This window comes from Somniosus microcephalus, chromosome 19 (assembly GCF_052327205.1).
Source record: "Somniosus microcephalus isolate GS21.2 chromosome 19, FLI_Smic_1.0, whole genome shotgun sequence".
NCBI classification, from domain to species: Eukaryota; Metazoa; Chordata; class Chondrichthyes; order Squaliformes; family Somniosidae; genus Somniosus; species Somniosus microcephalus.
In genome coordinates, this window is record NC_141005.1 from 17870256 (window position 1) to 17894247 (window position 23992).

Consider the following 23992-nt stretch of genomic DNA (forward strand, 5'->3'; position numbering starts at 1 on the left):
TTCAGGCACAGTGAGGTGCAGACACCAGAAAAGCCTTTGAGAAAGTTCAGGCGCAGTGCTATTCAGATCACCACTGATTTTTTTTTTCTGCATTGTTTTTCGGGTGCTATTTGAGAACAGGGCGGAGGGAAATCTACCCTAACATTGCTTCAGTTTAAATTGTGTATTTATATTGTATCAACTTAGATCACAAGTATACTCGTAATTCTGTTTTATCATCATTTAGCACCATTACCTTTTAAATGTACAAATTTCTTGCTTTGGAATTTTGAATTCAAATGAATTAAAGGAAGAAAAATATGACGGAGCATATTTCAAGATTGTAACATATCAGATGATATTGGCAAACTGATCAAGCTTCATTCTAGTGATTTATACTGTCATCTAAATCATTCCATATGTTACTACCTTGCAACACAGTCTTGAATATCTATTGTCCCATGTTTAATGCTCTGTTCAATTGAAGTAGATAGTCCCTGAATTGCTATGCCCCTTGAATAAGCAATGCTAAGAATGAGGTGTGTACACTGTCAAGTAGCCCAGTTCAACAAATTAAACTTGCATATTGCAGCATCGCGGAGCACCAACACAGTGGTTAGATGTGAGTTTGCACCTGTAATTTCCCATGAGTTCTTGATCTTAAGCATGCTGCAGCAGAGGGAGATAAAGCGAAGCTTCCGTACAAAGAAAGAGGGAAAATCAGAGGCACAACCACCCCTCTTGGCCACTAATTAAACAGCAGCATTGACAAAAGGCTTGAGTGCAGTTCTCCTCGGACTCTCTGCCGCTGTACCGCCGCAACTTTGCTGGCAGTGCGGCGGAAACCCCATTTACAGGAAACTTTCTGGTATCCGGCACTGACGGGACCGAGCTGTTGCCGTTCCATCAAAACTGCCGGAGAAACCAGCGCTAATGTTAAAACATACGGAGCTTTTGAGCTCCGTGTGAAGCAACAAACCCTGTTGCTTAGCAACAGCTTCAAAACAGTCGGCGTAGCTTGCAAGCGTCTCTGTAGCTAAGCAACAGCTTCAGCTAGACCTTGCAGAGCCACGACTGGAGAAAAAAGGCAACGAGAAGTAAAAAAACTTATCTGAACGGACTCCTGAATTTTGCCGGTGGATAGAGCTTTCCGGACATTTAACCTCCGGTTAAACGAAAGTTTCCTGTACATGTGTAAATAGGGTTTCCACCACACTGCCGCCTTTGTCACAGCAGTGTAGCAGCAGAAAATCTGAGGAAATTCAAAGCCCCGAGGTCTCCAGCCTATCCTCAGTCAGGGAAGGGTCATTATATATAGAATCGGCAGCCTGTTTTACATCTCTCCTGATTTTTATTTCCATTGACTTCAAATGGAAATAAAAATTGAAATAAAAATTGTGAGAGATGTAAAACAGGCTGCCGACTCGCTATCACCTATTTTACACTGTTGCACAACGTTAAAATGATCCCCCATGGGTCAAAATGGGTGTAAAGTCGGCGGAGCGACTGCTCTTTGTGCCAGTCCATGCTGGACTGAGGCCCAAGTTGAATTGGGCTTCGAAGCTCATTTAGATACTACCGGTGAGTTGTGGGTGCAAAGCAGGCTTCCACTGCAGCTAAGAGGTTGGGGAGGGTGGTAAATCGGTTGGCTTTCATGGAGCCAGTCAGCAGGTCAGAGTTATGCCAATTATGGTATCCGACACACTTCTGATCCAGATCAGGCATGACAAAGCGCGACTCATAATTCGAAGGCCTAATGCCCATTTTATGGGCAGAAAACAGACGTAAATTACATTTCTCCCTCTGAGTAGTGATTACTGACTGTGTCCTGGTGGTTGGTTTGTAATCAGGGATGCTCAGGAGGGCAGAAATTAAGGAGCGCAGGTATAGAATGGGCCTATAGCCTATGGAGTTTAGAAGAATGAGAGGTGATCTCATTGAAACATACAAGATTCTGAAGGGGATTGACAGGGTAGATGCTGAGAGGTTGTTTCCCCTGGCTGGAGAGTCTAGAACTAGGGGCCATAGTCTCAGGATAAGGGGTCAGCCATTTAAGACGGAGATGAGGAGGAATTTCTTCACTCAGAGGGTTGTGAATCTTTGGAATTCTCTGCCCCAAAGGGCTGTGAATGCTGAGTCTTTGAGTATATTCAAGGCTGAGATAGATAGATTTTTGGACTCTCGGGGAACCAAGGGATATGGAGATCGGGTGGGAAAGTGGAGTTGAGGTCGATGATCAGCCATGATCTTATTAAATGGCGGAGCAGGCTCGAGGAGCCGCATGGCCGACTCCTGCTCTTACTTCTTATGCTCTTACCTCGGGGGATTGTGAGGCTGAAGGAGATTACAGAGATAGGGAGGAGCGAGGTCAAATGAAAAAGGGATTGCAAATGCTGTGTACTTCTTGCATTTTTTGTTCTTTATTTCAATTTTAAAATATTCTTTCATGGAATGTTTACATTTTTTAGGCAAACATTTACAACATTAGCCATTTAAGGACCTATTGCTGGTCTCAAAGTCATTAAAAAACAGCTGTTTTGAAGAAGCAAAAATCGAATTGATTCTTAAAACCCGCATTTGAATTGTAAACACTCCATGCATGGTGTTCGGCTTTAGGCTATGAGGTGAACATACCTTAAATCTGATGTCGGCTGCCCGTGTCCTAACTCGCACCAAGTCCCGTGCTCGCTGACCTACATTGGCTCCCGGTTAAGCAACGCCTTGATTTCAAAATTCTAATCCTTGTTTTCAAATCCCTCCATGGCCTCGCCCCTCCCTATCTCTGTAACCTCCTTCAGCTCCACAACCCTCCAAGATACCTGCGCTCCTCAATTTTTGCCCTCTTGAGCATCCCTGATTATAATCGCTCAACCATCGGTGGCCGTGCCTGCAGCTGCCTAGGCCCTAAGCTCAGGAATGTCCTCCCTAAACCTGTCCGCCTTGCTACCTCTCTCTCCTTTAAGACGCTCCTTAAAACCTACCTCTTTGACCAAGCTTTTGGTCACCTGCCCTAATTTCTCCTTTTGTGGCTCGGTGTCAATTTTTTGTCTTATAATACACCTGTGCAGCGCCTTGGGACGTTTTACTATGTTAAAAACGCTATATAAATACACGTCGTTGTTGTTGTTGTCTGGTCCAGAAAACGAAAGTGTCCAAGATTTACAAATCCTTCCATTAGAAAAGCAGTTGAGTGTAGTCTATTTTCTTTCCCACAGGATAATCTTTTTCTGAAAGTACTGGATTTGTCCTATAATGGATTTGGGAATGAGGGAGCAAAAGCCCTTGGTGAAGCTCTTAAAGTTAATAATGTGATTGAACAACTGAATATCAGGTATAACAACATCTACATTCTTTTCTTACAGACTGAGTACCATTTTTCTGACTGTAGAAGGTGGTTTCATTGCAGATTATCATTCGTGTTGTTGATTGGAATAGTTTATTCAAATAAAAATTTGTAGTTTGCACTGATTGAATTCTATTTTTTTTTCACAATTAAAAAAAAAAGAATAAATGGGGTAGATTCGGTGGCCAGCTGGGGGAGCACACCGGCCAGCCAGCAGATAGTGCTGGCGGGAGGCGCAGTCCATTAACATAGGGCCGCCGGAGAAAGAGCACCTCTGGGCCCGGGATAAAGGTAGGTCCGGGAGGGAAGTCCATTCTCTGGACTGGAGAGGGCCCAGATGTTGGATAGAGAATGAATGCTACTGCACAATGATATTAAAAGGAGCTCAACTGGAAGGTTAACGTCTTTTTTAAAAAAAAAATAGTTCCTTCCTCCATTTTTTTTGTCCGCTCTTCTGAAGGCACTGATTCATGCTGGGCGCCAGCAGCCTTCTGCTACCTCACCCATTTTTCATGCGTGAGCTTAATGAGTGTCGGCAGGTCATTCAGCCATTGGGACATCATAGCTAAGACTGATCTCACTCAACATCGATACACATGCACTCTCAGGCAGAGGTTACTGGATAGCAATTGGGAGTGGATGCCCTGATGGATTTCTCATCCCACCCACCACTCCCGCCTTCCCTCCAGACCAGGGTGGAACCTGGGACTTTCTTGGCCTGTATAACTCAGTACCACATTAGGTGGTAGTTTTCCCACTTGGCTCTCCTGTGCTTTTACTAAAATACTGAATTTTAAGATTTAATTTGCAAAAGAACAAAGGAGTAAACAAGCAACACTTTATTCCTCATTATTCAAATGAAAAAACCTGCATCCCATAAACCATTTCACTGGTAGCAGCAGATATTATACTTGGAAAATGGTGAGGTGTATTTTTGTAATCTGTAGATTATTATCCATGTGTAATTGTGACGAGACTGAAGACAATGTTTTTGTAAGAGAAAATGTGTTTATTTACATTTATATTACATCTTATCACTTCTTTCAAAATGCTACACATACAATGAATTTCTTTGGAAAGCAGTGACTATTATGTGGGCAAGTGGGGCAGCCATTTTGCCCATAACCTAATCCCACAAACAGGAAAGCGATGAATGACTAGTTAATCTGTTTTTGATGGTGTTGGTTGAGGGAGAATATTGCCTCGACCACCAGTAGAACTCCCTCCTTTGGCTCAGTTGGTAGCACTCTCACCTTTGGTGTCAGAAGGTTGGGGGTTCAAGTCCCACTCCAGAGACTTGAGCACAAAAATCCAGGCTGACACTCCAGTGCAGTGCTGAGGGAGTGCTGCACTGTCGAGAGTGCTGTCTTTTGGATGAGACATTAAACCAAGGTCCCGTCTGCTCTCTCAGGTGAACATAAAAGATCCTGTGACACTATTTTGAAGAAGAGCAGGGGAGTTATCCCCGGTGTCCTGGCCACTATTTATCCCTCAATCAACATCACTAAAACATATTATCTGGTTGTTATTACAGTGTTGTTTTGGGGAGCTTGCTGTGTGCAAATTGGCTGCCACGTTTCCTACATTACAATAGTGACTACACTTCAAACAGTACTTCATTGGCTGTGAAGTGCTTTGGGATGTCTGGTGGTCATGAAAGGCGCTTTATAAATGCATGTCTTTTTTTCCTATTTGTATAATGCCAATGGGATGTTTAACATCCGCTGGAACAAGCAGATGATATCTCACTCAAAAGCGCACTTCTGGCAATGCAGCACTCCCTCAATACTGCACTGAAGTGTCAACCTGCATTATGTGCTCAAACCCTGAAGTGGGGTTTGAACTCCTAACCTTGTGACTCAGCGGCAACGGTGCTAGCCACTGAGATAATCTATAAAAAGTAAAACAAAGTTGTGATTATTTTTTGTGATTGAGAAGAAACCATGATTAACATGCAGAATTAGAATTGTTAAATGCTAACTTCTAGGTTGGTCCAATAAAATATACCCTACTGTTTTAGATAGCCAACCCCTGATCAATGTGTGGATTTGAGATTATAAAGCTTTGTGATTTTTATTTTGTTTTGGTCTTGTAGTAATAATCGTATTTCTCCAGAAGGAGCAGTGTGGTTTTCCATAGGACTGAGAAGCAATAACACACTAACTCTGCTTAATGTAAGTATACTGCCGAACAGGTATACTCTTATCAAATAGCTCATTGAAAGAGCCAGTTAGGACCCATGCAGGCAGCACATAAAATCCATGCTGCCTACACATTGTAATGATTCATGCATGCATGCCTCTAGGGTGGGGGGGTTGATATCAGTAGGCCAAGATGCTACTTAAAGGCAACCAGCACCTCTTGAAGGGGAGATGCATTCTGGCTGCAAAACCTGTACTGCAATAACTTCTGAAGGAAATGGCTGAAGAAGAGCGAGAGCGGGCATCAAGGTTCTCTGATGCTGCACTGGAGGCCTTAGTGCAGGTAGTGGTCAGGAGGAGGGACATCCTCTCTCCCCCGGGGGTAGGAAGCCCTTCAGGCATCTGATAAGGAGGCAGCGGGAGGACATTGCTCAGGACATCAATGCCAGGAGCATTGCCCCAAGAACATGGCTGCAATGCTGAGAAAAAAAATCAATGATTTGACTAGAGTTGTTAAGCTAAGAATACTGCTGAAATACTTTCTCATCACAACCACACCACTCACAGCTTCATTAATTACAACACTCACACCACTCCCCTCCTCCACTACCCTGATCTATTCTGCAATCAATGCACCACACTTCACAAAACATTCTTCTCATCCTCAAATACTCAACACTATTACAAACTTTACTTACTCACATCTCACACACAGTCAGCTATTCCACTATGACAGCCACATTCTCCAAACACCAAGACTCTCACGAACGCACTTCCCTCTTTCTTGCACAACAGGCTGCCACTGGAGGAGGAAGAGCACATCTGCACATCCTTTCCCCATTTGAAGAGAGCATCCTGGCAATAATGGGAAGGGGCAGAGTGGAGGCTGTAGCCACTGGCAACACTGGAGGAGACGCCGCACAGTGTTTCTTTATACCTAATCCTCTTTGTCTCTTCTCGCATCCCCTGCAGCCCACACACTCTGCATGACAAGCTACTGATGCTTTCAGTACCCATTTCTTTCTCTTTTGCTCTCCCTCACATCACAAGCTGACCCTTATCCTTTTCTTTCATTTCGGCTCCTGAGAATATCGATGCCCTTTAGCCAGTTGAGGAAGAGGAGCGCAGTGTTGTGGAAGATACACCATCGCTTGATTGATTCTCGCAAGCATCAGCTCAGATACTGACACCACGTGGACTTTAGAGACTAGGTTAGAGGAGGGATCTGCATGTTTGATGCTGAAGTAATTTAAGTCTCAAGAGGAGGGATAGAGCAGGGTGCAGAGCAGTGACCAAACAAAGTAGGTAAAACAATGGAGAATTAATGGGTTGGGGAGAGAAAAGGGAAAATTATTGCAGCAGCTGAGATTTATCATCTGTTTGGATTCTGGCGTTGTATAGTTAGCATGGACCAATCTGCAATGTTAGAGGTTCATTGCAGTTATATATTACAAACCTACAGATACAAGATTTTTAATACTCTAGATTATACTTGATTTGTATAGTGGCTTTCATCTTAAAATGTCTTGGTGATTTACTGAGATGCAGTGATTGTTGTCATTGGAGGCAAAAAGATCGTACTCGATTGTGGAATTTTTTAACATTAATTTGAGGATGGGCGTGGTAACAATACTAGCTCTGTAATCTTGCTAATAGCAATAAAAGAAATTCCTGGCTCCAAAAAAAACCTTCTATTAATACACTTCCAGCAGCAGCTATCATATCATAATCAGCACCAGCACAAATATTTCAGTTTTCAGTATGAAATAGTCTGACATATCTTCCTAGCATAGTAATTGTTTATTACTCTATATGTATTATATTATCTGATACTCCTTACTTTAATTTTACACATGTATTCGGGTAAACCGTTTATCCGTGTTCCACTGCCTCTCCCAATGGCTCATCCAAAACTCTGCTGCCCGAATCCTTTCCGTTCCTCTGACTCTGGGCTTTTGAGCCTCCCACCCCCTCCCTTCATCCTCCAATTGGCAGTCGTGCCTTCAGCCGTGTAGGCCACCCGCTCTGCAATTACCTCCCTAAACCTCTCCATCTCCCTCTCCTCCTTTAAGACCCCCCTTAAAACGCTCCTCTTTGACCAAGCTTTTGGTCACTCCTCCTAATATCGCCTTCTCTGGCTTGGTGTCCATGTTTGTCTCATTGCGCCTTTGTGAAGTGCCATGGAACGTTTTTCTCTGCTCTGTGTTAAATGCACTATATAAAATCAAGTTGTTGTTGTTGGTACCATATTGAAAGAACTTGCACTTGTATAATGCCTTTCACGCCCTCAGGATGTCCCAATGCACTTCACAGCCATTGAAGTACATTTGAAGTGTAGTCATTGTTGTTTTGTAGTCAAACAAGGCAGCCAATTTGTACAGAGCAAGGTCCCACAAACAGCAGTGAGATAGATGACTAGATAATAGATAACTAGTGCCAGCCGTTCATTAGACTTCCCCATTCCCATTTAATTTCCATGAGACTTTGCACTGGAAGTTGCTGTAAGTGGGAGATCAAAATTGCCTGGCACCCTTTACAGAGCATTTGGGAATCTGTGTGCACAGGGCCAGCAACTGCGTACCTCCTTAACCAATCAAATTGAAGTATTGTATTGTGAAATGAACGGCGCAGAGCCTGAACAAGGAAGTGTAAGTTAGAATAGTGAATGCAGTGTCAAACCAGGTACAGAAAGCAAAATAAAGAGAGAGAAAGATTGGATTAAGAGAGCGAGAGAGAGAAAAAGAGACAGAAAGGAAAAGTAAACAAAAAGTAATTAATTTTTTTTATAATCTGTAACAATTAAAAGGTGAAGGAATGAGACTCCACACTTGTAATAGTTATTTTTTAGTGCCAGAGAGGTTGTTTGGCAGTAATTAAGACTTATCACACCGTTAAAGAGCGCTTCGACTGAACTGGACAAGCCCTAACTTTCTGTGGCGACTTTAGTTCATAACTATCGTGCAAGTGCAGGAACTTGACAGCGTTCCATGCACTTGAATAGTGAGTCCTCGCCTGAAGATGCTGTGCGATTTCCACAAAAGTAGCAGTGAGCGCCATTAGCTTCACCGTTATTTTGACAGTAAATTCTGGCCCATTATGGTTTCAATGGTGTTGGTTGAGGGATGAATGTTGGCCAGTTAACTGGGAGAACTTCCCCTGCTCTTCTTCAAGTAGTGCCGTGCGATCTTTTACGTTCATTTCAGCAGATAGAATGAGCTCCAGTTTACTGGCTCATCCAAAAGACAGCACCTCCAACAGTGCAACACTCCCTTGCTACTGCACTGGCGCGTCAGCGTTGATTTTTGTGCTCAAGTCTCTGGAGTGGGACTTGAACCCCCAACCTTGTGACCCAGAGGCAAGGGTGCTACCAACTGAGCCATGGCTGACACTTTTTAAGCTTTTGTGATCTGTGTTCACAGATGGCCCGGAATCCTATGCGGAGTGCTGGATGTTATGGGATATTGAAAGCCATAAAAGAAAATCCCAAAAGTGCCATAGGATCATTGGATTTCTCTGTAAGTATTATTCTGCTCCTTAAGTAGTCCCTACTCTAAAAATAAAACTAGCACGTTACCCAAGCTTCTTCATTGGTTCTGATAAAGGATCTATGTCTGAATTGTTAACTTGTCTGTTTCCTCCACATATACTGGCTGAATTTGGCATATTCTGTTTTCATTTCAGATTTCAAGTATCTGCTGTTTTATCTTTTTATTCAAATCTCCCATAGCATTGCTCAGAGGATATGAGAGAACATTTTTGATGTTTTACTGTTGTACCACAACAGTCTTAAAGCCAATAGCTGTTTGCACATTGCTATAGTATAATTACAGAAAATTTACTGAAGCTATATCATAGAATCATAAAATGATTCAGCACAGAAGGCGGCCTTTTGGCCCCTCATTTAGTGTCAGCTCTGGCTCAGTGGGTAGCACTCTTGCCTCTGAGTCAGAAGGTCGTGGGTTCAAGTCCCACTCCAGGGACTTGAACGCATAAATCTAGGCTGACACTCCAGTGCAGCGTTGCACCGTTGGAGGTGCTGGCTTTGGGATGCAGACATTAAACTGAGGCCCCGTCTGCTCTCAGGTGGACATAAAAGATCCAATGGCACTATTTCGAAGAAGAGCAGGGGAGCTATCCCCGGGCCAATATTTCTCCCTCAATCACCATCACTAAAACAGATTATCTGGTCATTATCACATTGCTGTTTGTGGGAGCTTGCTGTGTGCAAATTGGCTGCTGCGTTTCCCACATTACAACAGTGACGACACTTCAAAAGTACTTCATTGGCTGCAAAGAGCTTTGAGATAGAGTCATAGAGTCATAGAGTTTTACAGCACAGAAAGAGGCCCTTCGGCCCATCGTGTCTGCGCCGCCCATCCATCCCTGTCCAGTCTAATCCCATTTTCCAGCATTTGGTCCATAGCCTTGTATGCAATGGCATTTCAAGTGCTCATCCAAATGCTTCTTGAATGTTGTGAGGGTTCCTGCCTCTACCACCCTTTCAGGCATTGAGTTCCACATTCCAACCACCCTCTGGGTGAAAAAGTTCCTCCACAAATCCCCTCTAAATCTCCTGCCCCTTACCCTGAATCTATGCCCCCTTGTTATTGACCCCCCTACTAAGGGGAAAAGTTCCTCTTTGTCTACCCTATCTATGCCCCTCGTCATTTTGTACACCTCAATCAGGTCCCCCCTCAGCCTTCTTTGCTCCAAGGAAAACAACCCCAGCCTGTCCAGCCTCTCTTCATAGCTGAGGCGCTCCATCCCAGGTAACATCCTGGTGAATCTTCTCTGCACCCTCTCCAAAGCAATCACATCCTTCCTATAGTGAGGCGACCAGAACTGCACACAGTACTCCAGCTGTGGCCTCACCAGCGTTTTGTACAGTTCCATCATAACCTCCCGGCTCTTATATTCTATGCCTCGGCTAATGAAGGCAAGTATCCCATATGCCTTTTTAACCACCTTATCTACCTGTTCCGCTGCCTTCAGGGATCTATGTACATGTACACCAAGGTCCCTCTGACACTCTGTACTTCCTAGGGTCCTACCACTCATTGTGTATTCCCTTGCCTTATTTGTCCGTCCAAAATGCATCACCTCGCACTTTTCAGGGTTAAATTCCATTTGCCACTTTTCCGCCCATCTGACCAACCCGTTTATATCGTCCTGTAGCCTGAGGCTTTCCTCCTCACAATTTACCACCCCACCAATTTTCGTGTCATCTGCAAACTTACTGATCATACCTTTTACATTCTCATCCAAATCATTTATGTAGATCACAAACAACAAGGGACCCAGCACCGATCCCTGAGGTACCCCACTGGACACAGGCTTCCAGTCACAAAAGCAACCTTCGACCATCACCCTCTGCCTCCTGCCACTCAGCCAGTTTAGGATCCAACGCGCCAAGGCACCCTGGATCCCATGGGCTCTTACCTTCTTGACCAGTCTCCTATGCGGGACTTTGTCAAAAGCTTTACTGAAGTCCATGTAAACCACATCCACAGCATTTCCCTCATCCACCCCCCTAGTCACCCCCTCGAAAAATTCAATCAGATTTGTCAGACATGATTTACCCTTGACAAAGCCATGCTGACTATCCCCGATTAATCCTTGCCTCTCCAAGTGGAGACTAATTTTGTCCCTCAGAATTTTTTCCAATAATTTCCCTACCACAGATGTTAGGCTCACTGGCCTGTAATTCCCTGGTTTATCCCTGCTACCCTTCTTGAATAATGGTACTACGTTAGCTGTTCTCCAGTCCTCTGGTACATCCCCTGTGGCCAGAGAGGTTCTGAAAATTTGTGTCAGAGCCCCTGCAATCTCCTCCTTTGCCTCCCACAGCAGCCTGGGATACATCTCGTCTGGGCCTGGGGATTTATCCACTTTTTGGCCTGCTAAAACCGCTAGCACCTCCTCCCTCTCGATGCTAATATGTTCAAGTATGTCACAGCCCCCTTGCCCGATTTCTATGTCTGCATCGTCTTTCTCCATAGTGAACACAGATGCAAAAAATTCATTTAAAACCCCGCCTACATCATCTGGCTCTACACACAGATTGCCACTTTGGTCCCTAATGGGCCCTACCCTTTCCCTGGTTATCCTCTTGCCCTTAATATACTTATAAAACATCTTAGGATTTTCCTTTATTTTGCTCGCCAGTGTTATTTCATGGCCCCTCCTCGCCCTCCTAATTTCTTTTTTAAGTATGCCCCTGCATTTTTTATACTCCTCTAGGGCTTCTTCCGTCTTTAGTCTTTTGTAACTGCCAAAAGCCCCCCTTTTATTTCTAATGCATTTTTGTATATCCCTTGTCATCCAAGGTTCCCTTTGCTTGTTGGTCCCACCCTTGACCTTTACAGGAACATGTTGGCGTTGTACTCTCTCTATTTCCCTTCTGAAAGTCTCCCACTGTTTTGATGCGGATTTTCCTATAAGTAGCTGCTCCCAGTCCAATTTGGCCAGATCCTGCCTTATCATATTAAAATCGGCCTTCCCCCAATTTAGAACCCTTATTTCCGGGCCGTCTTTGTCTTTTTCCATGACCACCTTAAATCTCACCGAATTGTGGTCACTGTCGCCAAAATGCTCTCCTACTGACACTTCCACCACTTGCCCGGCTACATTCCCCAGAATTAGGTCCAGTACCGCCCCCTCTCTTGTAGGACTTTCTACATGTTGGCTCAAAAAGCTCTCCTGGATGCACTTTAAGAATTCTGCACCCTCTAAGCCTTTCACACTCTGACTATCCCAATTTATATTGGGGAAGTTGAAATCCCCCACTATTATTACCCTATTATTTTCGCACTTTTCTGAGATTTGCCTACATATCTGTTCCTCTATCTCCCCCTGACTGTTTGGGGGCCTATAGTACACTCCCAGCAAAGTGCTTGCCCCCTTTTTGTTTTTAAGTTCTACCCATATGGCCTCATTAGAGGAACCCGCTAATATATCATCCCTCCTTACAGCAGTAATTGACTCCTTAATTAATATTGCAACACCCCCTCCCCTTTTACACCCCCCTCTGTCTCGCCTGAAGATTCTATACCCCGGAATATTGAGCTGCCAGTCCTGACCCTCCCTCAACCATGTCTCCGTGATAGCAACAATATCGTACTCCCATGTGTTCAACAACAACTTCAGTTCATCCACCTTATTTGCAAGACTCCTTGCATTAAAATAAATGCCTTCCAGCCCTGCCATATTCTCTTTTGCCTTCACATATTTGCTTTGCCTTCCCAGCTGACTTGTTTTTCCCTCTGTATTTGGCTGTAAATCACCCCCTACTATAGCTCCACTCTGTACCCCATCCCCCTGCCAAGTTAGTTTAAACCCCCCCCAGCAGTGCTAGCAAACCTCCCCGCAAGGATATTGGTTCCCCTCTGGTTCAGGTGTAAACCGTCCGACTTGTACAAGTCCCACCTTTCCCAGAAGCAGACCCAGTGATCCAGGAAACTAAAGCCCTCCCCCCTGCACCATCCCTTTAGCCACGCATTCATCTGTTCTATCTTCCTATTTCTATACTTACTAGCACGTGGCACTGGGAGTAATCCAGAGATTACAACCCTTGAGGTCCTGCTCTTTAAACCTTCACCTAGCTCCCTAAATTCTTGCTGCAGGACCTCATCCCTCTTTTTACCTATGTCGTTAGTACCAATGTGGACCACGACCACTGGCTGTTCACCCTCCCCCTCCAGAATGCCCTGCAGCCGCTCAGTGACATCCTTGACCCTTGACAACACTTGTCCAGTGGTTGTGAAAGGCGCTACAGAAATGCAAGTCTTTCTTTTATCATGCCTGTGCCAACTCATTGAAAGAGCTATCCAATTAGTTCCACTCACTTATATATCACATAACTCACTCAAAGTAAGAATATTGCACATTTCACTAATGTAGAAATTTAGTTTAGTGCCAGGGTAGGCTGAAGAAACGCCCTAGGACCCTCATAGTGACACCCTATGCAAATGACAGAGTTTGGATTGGATGCCCTCACCCATCTAAATTCTAGGGGGGGGAAAATTGAGTTGCTAACTTCTCCAGGGCACTACTTTTAGCACCCCGAAAAAATTAGCGCCCCCGCGGCCGGAATTCATCGGTAGCGCCCCAAGAGGGAAGCAGGGTGCTACTGGAAGTGCCTCGCTTCCCTCTTTGGGCGCTGCGAATGAATATCACGGCGCTATGTGCCGCAGCACCATGCACTGCGGCACGTCGCGCCGCGGTACTGCAGGTCTTTCTCCCCTTAAAGGGGAGGGGCCTAGCGCAGCGTGACCCGAGGCCCAGCTGGGCCACCAGGGATTGGAGTGCCGGCAAAAGAGCCGGCACTCAAGAGAAGTGCCAGGCTCATGGAGCGCAGCCGGCACGCCGCAGGGGGGCTTCAGAGGAGGTCAGGGACAGCAGCGGAGGCAGGTGCTGGCAGGCGGCCAGCAACAAAAATGGCCGCCCGGCACCTTCCCTTTAATTAGTGCCGCCCCGGCCGCAGGTAGGCCCCCCCTGACCCCTTCGGACATAGTGTCCAGCGGTAAGTCAGGGGGCGCTACCGAAGATTGCGGCCGGGGTGCGAGCAGGGCACTGCGCACACCGATGACGTCATCGCCAGCGGCGCAGGGCGCTAACAGTTACCGCCACCGCTAATCTCCCACTGAATTTCACGGGAGGCGTTGGCGGCACCGCACCCGGGCGCTAGTTGCTTTGTGCCTAAGGGCACTAACTGTAGACGCAAAGCAACCGAATTTTTAGGCCTAGGACTTCTGCCTTCCCATCAACTCTTGATAATTTGCGGCACTGTTTAAAAGCTGCAGTTTGCCAGGACCCGTTCAGCAAGGCAGAAGTAAGGGGGAGCTGGATAAGTACATGACGGAGAAAGGAATAGAAGGATGTGCTGAAAGGGTTCGATGAAGTAGAGTGGGAGGAGGCTCGTGTGGAGCATAAACACCGGCATAGACCAGTTGGGCCAAATGGCCTGTTTCTGTGCTGTAAATACCATGTAATATTTTTGGATGCCCCAGAGTTGTCAGAGCTATTGATTGATTGCCCACATGTGGCATTGCATGCCCCGTATACTGCAAAGGCTTCCATTCCCTAAATGTGTAGCTCCTTTGCAATGACAGACACAGCTTCTTGCACATGAACTCACAACATGCTGGGAGCTTACACGATACCTCATTAGTCCCAGTGTCTCAGCTCTGTTTCAACGACAGAGACAAGGGCCAGGCTGGCTGCTGGGTGACAAAAGATACCCGCTACTCCCATGGTTCAAGACACCTCTTCCTGGGAGAGTGCTGCAAAGGAGTGCTACATGAACACGAGGATGAAATTTAAACAAACCTTGGATGCTCAAAGTCAGATTCCATTGTCTGGCTAGGTCCAGGGGTGCCTTACAGTATGCACCCAGTACTGCCTTGCGAATTGTGGTAGTTGTGTGCTGCACAATTTTTGCAATCAGGAAAGGACTGATGGTTGATGTCCCGCAGGATGATCCAGCAGGGCAGTGGATTCCACCACTATCTCAGCTATTTGCCACACATCTTGAGAGAGGAAATTCAGAACTCATGTGCCTGATGCTCTGTTTGCATACTTCGCTTCATAACAAGATCTCTGAGATCATCATCCTTTTGCTCTTCAGCCAGTGGCTGACATGTCTGTCACCTCCAGTCAAGTACGTCAGCTCCCACTTCCACATCTACATTGTCTGCTTTCCTTGTGCTCTATGTCGCCAGGTGTCATTTCCTTATCTACACTATTTCTACCCTGTTGATTGGGTGTCTCTGAGCTGCTGTGTGCAAGGGAGAGGGTGAACGACGGGGTGGGTGAGTAGTCGCCAGTTTTATCAGAGGTAGAGGGGACTGCAAGGTCTTGCTCTTCAGCAATATTCTACGCTGTGTCCTGGCTTGCAGCCTCTGAAGGGGAAAAATGGTAGTTAGCATTGGTGTGCTTGAGCAACATTCTATCAACTACTTTGTGGATTCCTTATGTGAACAGCAGTAGCTGGTGAAGATATTGAAGAATACATAGAAACATTAAAAAAGAAAAGTGTGTAGAGCAGCACGCACCCGAACCGAGAGGTCTGAGGCCGGCCCAAAATTGGGCCTTGGTCCTCATGTAAATATACCAGGCTAGCTGCCAGCACGTGTTGTACTGCCAGAGGCAGCTTGCCCTTCAGAAAAATTGAATTTTGGGCCGCTTGCCTTGCCAACAGTATGTTCCGATAAGTCCCAGGGAGGAGGGGAACAACAGCAGGTTGAGGGGGGGGTGGGGGGGGGGCTGCGGGCAGGGGTGCGGATGCCGATCACAGCCGGCAATGGCAGGCTGTCAAGCTGGGAGGAGGATTCCCTTCTACTTGTTCTCAGCACCTTTTTTATTCCTCCTTTTCAAGCAACTAACTTAAATCCCTCTTAAAAGAATTGATGGACTGTGCTTGAATAGTTTATGGCACAGAATTCCACTTTGTAATCGCTCTCTGTGTAAAGAATTTTTTTTTCTAACCTTTTTCTAACTAAGAATTTTTGTGATTATCTTAAATTTATGTTCTTGTTGCCTTTCACACCCTCCGGATGTCCTGAATTACTGTACAACCAGTGAAGTATTTCAAATGTTATAATGTAGGGTAATACACACAGCAAGGTCCCACAAACAGCAGTCAGATCAATGAGCCGACAATCTATTTTAGTGGTATTGTTTGAGGGATAAATGATGGCCCGGAACTCGGGAGAACGCCCCTGCTTTTACATAGAGTTTACAGCTCAGAAACAGGCCATTCGGCCCAACTGGTCCATGCCGGTGTTTATGCTCCACACAAGCCTCTTCCCACCCCCCTTCATCTCACCCTATCAGCATATCCCTCTATTCCTTTCTCCCTCATGCGTTCATCTAGCTTGCCCTTAAATGCATCTGTGCTATTTGCCTCAACTACTCCTTGTGGTAGCAAGTTCCACATTCTAGCTACTCTCTAGGTAAAGAAATTTCTCCTGAATTCCCTATTGGATTTATTAGTGACTAGCTGAAGTGCCCGGCGGTGCCGAGGCTTTTTCGAGGGCATGTTGTTGTTGGAAGAGAGAGAGAGAGAGCGACTGGGGGGAAGAGAGAGAGCGACTGGGGGAAGAGAGAGAGCGACTGGGGGGAGAGGGAGGGGAGGGGAGGGTGGGGGGAAGAGAGGGAGGGGGGGAGGAGGGGAGGGGAGGGGAAGGGAGGGCGGGGGGGAGGGAGGGAGGGGGAGGGGAAGGGAGGGCGGGGGGGAGGGGGAGGGCGGGGAAGGGAGGGAGGGGGAGGGCGGGGAAGGGAGGGCGGGGGGAGGGGAGGGGGGAAGGAAGGGAGGAGCGGGGGAAGGGAGGGCAGGGGAGGGGAAGGAGAGGGCGGGGGGGAGGGGAAGGGAGGGCGGGGAAGGGAGGCGGGGGGGAGGGGGAGGGAGGGCGGGGGGGAGGAAGGGAGGGAGGGGGGAAGGGAGGGCAGGGGGGAAGGGCGGGGGAGGGGAGGGGGGATGGAAGGCGGGGGGGAGGGAGGGGAGGGAGGGCGGCGGGCGCCCCCCCCCCGAGGGGTCGCGGCCCCCGAGGATCGCGACCCCCCCCCCCGAGGGTCGCACCCCCCCCCCCGGAGGTGAAGACCGCCGATTGCGCGCGCAGCAGGAGCTGAGACGCGGCGTCTCTCTCGGCCGGCGGGCCCGGTTGCCAGGGCAACCGTGACGCTGACCAAGCCAGAGAGAGAGACGCCGCGTCTCAGCTGCTCCTGCTGCGCGCGCGGCCCCCCCCCCCCCGAGGGTCGCGGCCGCCCCCCCTCCCCCCGAGGTGAAGACCGCCGATTGCGCCCGTTGCCAGGGTAACGCTGGACGCTCAGCAAGCCCGGCAGAGAGAGACGTCTCAGCTCCTGCTGCGCGCGCACCCTAGCGGCGCTGGGCTGAGGGCTCGGCCCTCCAGCCTTCGAGTGGGGCTGGGAGGTGCCTAGCTCGGGCGTGGGTGCGGAGGAGACGCCGAGGCTTCTAGGCTACCTGGAAAAACGGGGAAAGGTAGGAAAATTAATGAGATTAGATAAGTTAATTACTTTCTAAATCATTTTTTTAAAAAAACAATATGTGTTTTAAAAGCAACGTTTTTTTTTTAAGACGCAGAAAGCGGGAAAAAGAAAGGAAAAGTTTGGAATCAAGATGGCGGCGACTCACCTCGGTTCAGAACGATAAAGCCCGGCCACACGCGCACCGATTGGCCCGGCGGCACATGCCAGCAACCCGGCGTACGATCGGTCGAGCTCGAGGTCACTCTGTCGCTAATGAGCGGATAATGAGATGCTAATGAGCGGAATGTTGAAGGTTTTTGGGATACAGCGGGCGCAATTTTAGCCCGGCCGAAACGTAAATACGCTTAAAACCGTCTCGGAAGCGTAAGCTTTCTTTGGAGGTAACGCGCGCGTAGGTACGCCCTGTAACTTTCGAGTGCATACCCGCAACGCACACGCGATGACAGACAGATAGACAGAATGACAGAAGTACCGATTTATATATATAGATTATCTTATATTTATGGCCCCTAGTTCTGGTCTCCCCCACAAGTGGAAACATCTTCTCTACGTCTACCCTATCAAACCCTTTCACAATTTTAAAGACTTCTATCAGGCCACCCCTCAACCTTCTCTTTTCTAGATAAAAGAGCCCCAGCCTATTAAATCTTTCCTGATAGGTAAAACTTCTCAGTTCTGGTATCTTTTCCAGTGCCTCTATATCCTTTTTTATAATATGGAGACCAGAACTGCACAGTACTGTAAGTGTGGTCTAACCAATGTCTCTACAAGTTTAGCATAACTTCTCTGCTTTTCAATTCTATCCCTGTCGAAATGCACCCCAGTGCTTTTTTTTTTATGGCCTTATTATCCTGCATCGCTAATTTTTAGTGATTTGTGTATCTGTACCCCTCAATTCCTTTGCTCCTCTACCCCATTTAGACTCTTATTTTCCATGGGGTATGTGGCCTCCTTATTCTTCGTACCAAAATGCACCACCTCACACCTACAGTATATTGAAATTCATTTGCCAATTACACCCCCATTCTGCAAGTTTATTAGGGGTAAAAATTGGGTAGCACCCCCTTTGGGGCGCTACCTTCACCGGGGCACTACTTTTAGCGCCCCGAAAAAGTTAGCGCCACCACAGCCGATTTTCCCAGGTAACGCCTCGAGAAGGAGGAGGGGCGCTACTGGAAGCGCCCCGCGTCCTTCTTGGGGCGCTTCAAGTCAATATCGCAGCGCTCAGCCCTCTTGAGTGCCAGGCTGTTTTCACGGCACCCCGCTCCCCAGTGGTCTAGCAGGGCCTCGGTGAACCCAGCGCTAGGCCCCTCCCCTTTAATCAGGGGATGAGGCCTGCAATGACGCGGCGCTTCGTGCCGACGCACGTGGCGCTATTGCATGTAGCGCGCGATCTTCGGTTGTAGTGCCCTAAGAAGGAGGTGGCGCGCTTCCAGTAGCGCTCCACCTCCTGCTTGGGGCGTTACTAATACATTTCCGGCGGAGGGGCGCTAACTTTTTCAGGGCACTTCGCGACGTTAGCGCCTCAAAAAGGGCACGACCCAATTTTTCTCCCTAAATGTTTTATGAAGAGGAACAGAATACAGAAGCAATGCTCACTTTAATTTTTTTTGAGTGCGGGGCCCCTTTAAGGGGCTGCGCAGCCCATTCAAAATACCGCGCATGCATGGTTTTTCCTATTTAAAAGCCAGTGAGTCAGCTGCGTGGGAGCTGCAGAGCGCTGCACGGCCGCACAGCTTAAAGGGAACATTGGTCAGAATTCTCCAACTGAGTGCGAGTGTGTTGTCAAATCAGGGACACTTGCACAAATGTCAAACTAGCAGGGTTTAAACTTAAAAATTTAGGGGGTGAAATTAGACTTGGGAGGGGACACAAACCAAGCGGAACCACACTTGTTGATCATCCTACAACACGCCCGATATTTCGTTCTATGGAAGTAAATATCAGGCGGCACGTATAACAGGCTACTGATGCAATACTGCCTGCTTTGCGTTTCCACTCGCACCCAATTTCACTCCCTTAGTGTCAGCTTTGTCACTAATCCTTTGAGACAGTATCAATTTTAAAAAAGGAACAGCAAAATTCCTCCTCCTCCTCCTCCCAATAAGAGAGAATGGCCTAGAAATTGGGTTTTGGCGCAGCGACGGCTTTAGCGCCGGAAGTTAGTGCCGGAGCTAAGTCGCGCTGGGCGGGCCAAAAATTCAATAGTTCTGCGCCCAAACGGCTGCCGGCGCTGCTGAGAGCTGTTTGCGCCTGAAAACTGGCGCTACGCGCTGAATATCGGCGCTATTCCGGCGCTGCGGCGCCCGCTGCGGTGCGGCAGGTTCGGGAAGTGCAGGCCTCCTCCTTCCCTTAAGGAGGAGCTGCCTGCACCCGGCCGCGGCCCGCGAAAATCTTTTTTAAAATGAGCCCGGCACCTCGGACAAGTGCCGGGCTTGCTTCTGTTCCGGGGGGGGAGGGGGGGAAGCCCGGGGAGGGAGCTGCGGCCAGGCGGCCGGCGGGAAAGCGGCCGGCCGCCGCGGGGCCTTTAATGCGCCGGCGCAAAGTCATGTAAGACTCTGTTGCCAGAGTCTTAGTTGCGGCTGCCACGGGCGAGGCGGCCGCAACTGAATTTCGGCGCTGGGGCCCGTCGGCATGGCAACCGGGACGCTGTGCACACCGATGACGTCATCAGTGCCGGCGCAGCGCTACCGGTCTACCGCGGCGGAAGGGCCCCAGGCAATTTCGGCGCCGGCGCCAATTGCAGCGCTAGGCCCTCTAGCGCCGCAAAATCGGCGCTAAGGGCACTGAATTTCTAGGCCAATGAACCTCTGCCAGGGTTTGACCAGTTCCATTCTACAACTTGTACTGGAGGGGCTGTGCAAAGGAACCCTGTGTAAGACCCACCATTTGTGGGAGAATGGAGGTGGGGACAAGAATGGCTCATCTGTGCTCCACATTCCCCAGCTCAACCAGGTGCTTATTGGAACCATCACAGCACAGTGTCAATAGCAGCTTTCGAAAACAACTTGCATTTATATAGTGCCTGTCACATAGCAAAACGTCTCGAGGCGCTTCACAGGAGCGTTAACAAAACTTGATACCGAGCCACATTAGGACAGGTGGCCAAAAGCTTGGTCAAAGAGGTAGGTTTTAAGCAGCGTCTTAAAGGAGGAAAGAGAAACGGAGAGATTTAGGGAGGGAATTCCAGAGCTTGGGGCCTAGGCAGCTGGAGGCACGACCGCCAATGGTGGAGCGATGAAAATCAGGCATGAGCTGGAGAGTTTTCTTTGAATAGTATCATGAGATCTTTTACATCCGCCTGAGAGGACAGAGGGTTTAACGTCTTACCTGAAAGACAGCATCGCTTGACAGTGCAGCACTGAGGTATCAACCTAGATTATGTACTCTAGTCTGTAGAGCAGGGCTTGAACCTACAACCTTCTGAATCAGAGGCAAGAGAGGGGGTGTCAGCTTTGGTTCAACAGTAGCACGCTCACCTCTAAATCAGAAGATTGTAGGTTCAAGCCCCACTGTAGAACTTAAGCACATAATTTAGCACATACAATTAAAAGATTGTATTCTTCACATCATCTTTTTTCAAAGGCCTCACACCGAAGAGTGATCAGAGTGGTAACACATCTCAAAAATGTCACATGTCCATAAGGCAAAAAATTCTGATTTGTTGCTTAGCACAAGTGATTCTTTCAGCCAACCCAAGTATGCATCTAATTAAATGTGAATTGATCAAACTGCTTTTGACTTGATCAGTTGGTACAAAGGAGAAAAGTGTAGAAAACTGAGCAGTCAATCTGCTCAACTTTTTTTCAAAGCTACCAATTCCATACTTGGAGGTAGCAGAAACTGAACAATCAAAGTGCGAACGGAATTGAGTCGGGTTGGGCGGTGGGGACTCTGGGCAGATTGGAGCGGGCCAGCTAATCCGTAACCTTTGCCTTATGATGGCACCTTGAGGTGTGCCACCCTGATACCATGATTTCAGGCTTTAAAAGGCAAGATGCATCAACTGTACGGTAGACCTTTACGTTATTTAGTGACTTGAGCTCTTTAACCTTCGAAATCACCGTGTTCCACTTAAACTGTCTTTGTGTATCCCCATCGCACTATAGCTTTGAATCTTTATAATTCTGTTCAGGATATCAGAGTTAATAAAGATTTTGAGGACTTGTTCAATGAAGTGAAGGAACAGGTACCAAATCTTCAAGTGAAGCATGAGAGCAATGCAGATCAATTCAAAAAACCAAGATCAAAGGTAAAAATTTAATTTACTTTTTTTACCTGACAGGAAATTAATATTTTAGGTTGTTTGATGTGGATCACTTAATCTGCAATACCTGTTGTTTTATTATATATTATAAATTCTTCTGGTCATCTGAATTAAAGTATCTTAAAGAAGAACTGTAATTATCTAAATTGTCAAAGTCCTAAATGTTATAAAATATATTCGTCCACCTACTGATGTTGAAATTCTCTACCCCAGAAGTCTGTGGAGGCTCAGTCGTTGAGTATATTCAAGACAGAGATCGATAGATTTTTGGACACTAAGGGAACCGAGGGATATGGGGATAGTGCGGGAAGATGGAGTTGCGGTAGAAGATCAGCCATGATATTATTGAATGGCGGAGCAGGCTCAATGGGCCGAATGGCCGACTCCTGCTCCTATTTCTTATGTTCTTATTTAACCCTTTTAGCCCTGGTATCATTCTGTACTCCCTCCAAGGCCAGTATATGCTTCCTTAGGTGCAGTGCCCAGAACTGAACACATCACTCCAGATGCAGTCTAACCAGAGCTTTATACAACTGTAACATAACTTCCACCCCTTTGTATTCCAGCCCCTGTATTCTTCCTGTAATTAAATAACCGATAGATTTTTGGACTCTAGGGGAATTAAGAGATATGGGGGGAAAAATTCAGTATCGCCCCGTTTGGGGCGCCATTATCGGCCGTGTGCAAAGTTTAGCGCCTGGCGTTAATTATCGCCTCCGACGGCAGACTTGGATTTTATCGCCCCTGGAGGTGATTGGAGCGCTAAATCAGGCGCTTCACACCTGTCTTAAGGCGCAATGGCCGAGGAGCGAGGCGCTACCTCAGAGTGCTGGCGAAGCAAGGAAAGGCAAATCAAAATGAACCTGCAAAGTGCTGCTCAGTCCCCAAAACCCCTTCACACAGCGTTGAATCTCTCCAGAAGTCTCTCTCTCTCTCTCAGAATGCGTGGTGCAAAAATGTCACCAACAAAAAAAGACAGGAAGCGGTCGCCTTTAAATAGTGCTCCCCCAGTCCCTTCCTGACTGCAAAACGCTCCCCTCAACCTGTCATTGCTAGCGGCAGGCGGTAAGGCAGGGGGCACCACTCAATATCCGGTCAGGGGCGTTGTGCACTCGACTGACGTCACGATCTGCCAGCGCAGGAGATCGTGGCGATAGTGTTTAGCGCCGCCGCAAAATGCCTAGTTAATTTCGCGAGCGGTGCAAACATCGCCGCGCCCGGGCGCTAGTTGCTTTGCGCCACATTAGCACCCTCTTAAGGCGCTAACGGGAGGCGCAAACAACTGAATTTTTCCCCCATGGAGTTACTGCGGGAAGGTAGAGTTGAGGTAGAAGATCAGCCATGATCTTATTGAATGGCGGAGCAGGCTCGAGGAGCCGAATGGCCGACTCCTGCTCCTATTTCTTATGTTCTTATGTTACTCGGGGTTCTTCCACCTCTGCATAGAATGCTTTGCAACTGTTGCTGAGAAGCAGCTTACAATTGTGCGATCAGTCTTCTGCCCTCTCCTCGGTAACACGATGAAGTCCAGGTCCACTGAAAGCCTCAGTGCTCCTCATCAATGTGTCATCAAAGTGCAACTTCATTCTAAACATGATGACTCCTTCCCCCTCCTGCCATCGAGCACCAATCCCTCAGGATGGGTCATTAGTTCTGGTAAAGCACTTTCTTAGTTCCCTGTATATTGGTAATAAAATTCACAACAGAGGCACGTGTAAATAGAAGGTACACGTAGCTCTGCCCTGAGGGCAATCTTAATATATTTTAATCCAAAATGATTTTTTTTTAAATAAGTTCTTTCGCCCCTCAAAAAGGCTACATTTGTAGGATGAAGTAGCCAGTGAAATAAGCAAAATCAGCAGATGATTCATTTACGTGTAATTTAAAGATTTAACCGTATATGCACAATGTTGCGGGATGGAGATATGGAGACAAACTAATTATTAACAGAAATACAACAGGCATGACTTTTGAAGGCAAGCAGGTGATCTGCTTCCTGACCCCTGGCAATGCTGTTCTGTAACTAGGAAGTGCAGGCGAGCTACTCAGACTAATGCTGCTTTTATGTGGCGAGGCATCTCGCCTCCATTTGGTGAGCATCCTCTGTGGCCCAGCTGTGTGCAAGGGCTTCCTAGACCTACTGAAGAAGGCCATTCACCCCACTGTGTCCGTGCCAGCTCTTGTTCGAACAATCCAATATAAATCCCACAGCTCTGCTTTCTCCCCGTAGCCCTGAACAGGATTTGCAACTTTCGT

General features: G+C 47.4%; 1 protein-coding gene across 4 annotated transcripts in view; it reads left to right on the forward strand.

Moving 5' to 3' along the window:
- Positions 1 to 23992, forward strand: part of lrrc74b (leucine rich repeat containing 74B) — a 78580-nt gene that overhangs the window by 45760 nt on the left and 8828 nt on the right. For all 4 annotated transcript variants that reach the window (XM_086012021.1, XM_086012023.1, XM_086012024.1 and 1 more), the window contains 4 exons: positions 3195 to 3310; positions 5418 to 5496; positions 8883 to 8978; positions 21605 to 21721. In XM_086012021.1, coding sequence (XP_085868147.1) covers positions 3195 to 3310; positions 5418 to 5496; positions 8883 to 8978; positions 21605 to 21721 — 408 coding nt within the window. The remainder of the gene's footprint in view (positions 1 to 3194; positions 3311 to 5417; positions 5497 to 8882; positions 8979 to 21604; positions 21722 to 23992) is intronic.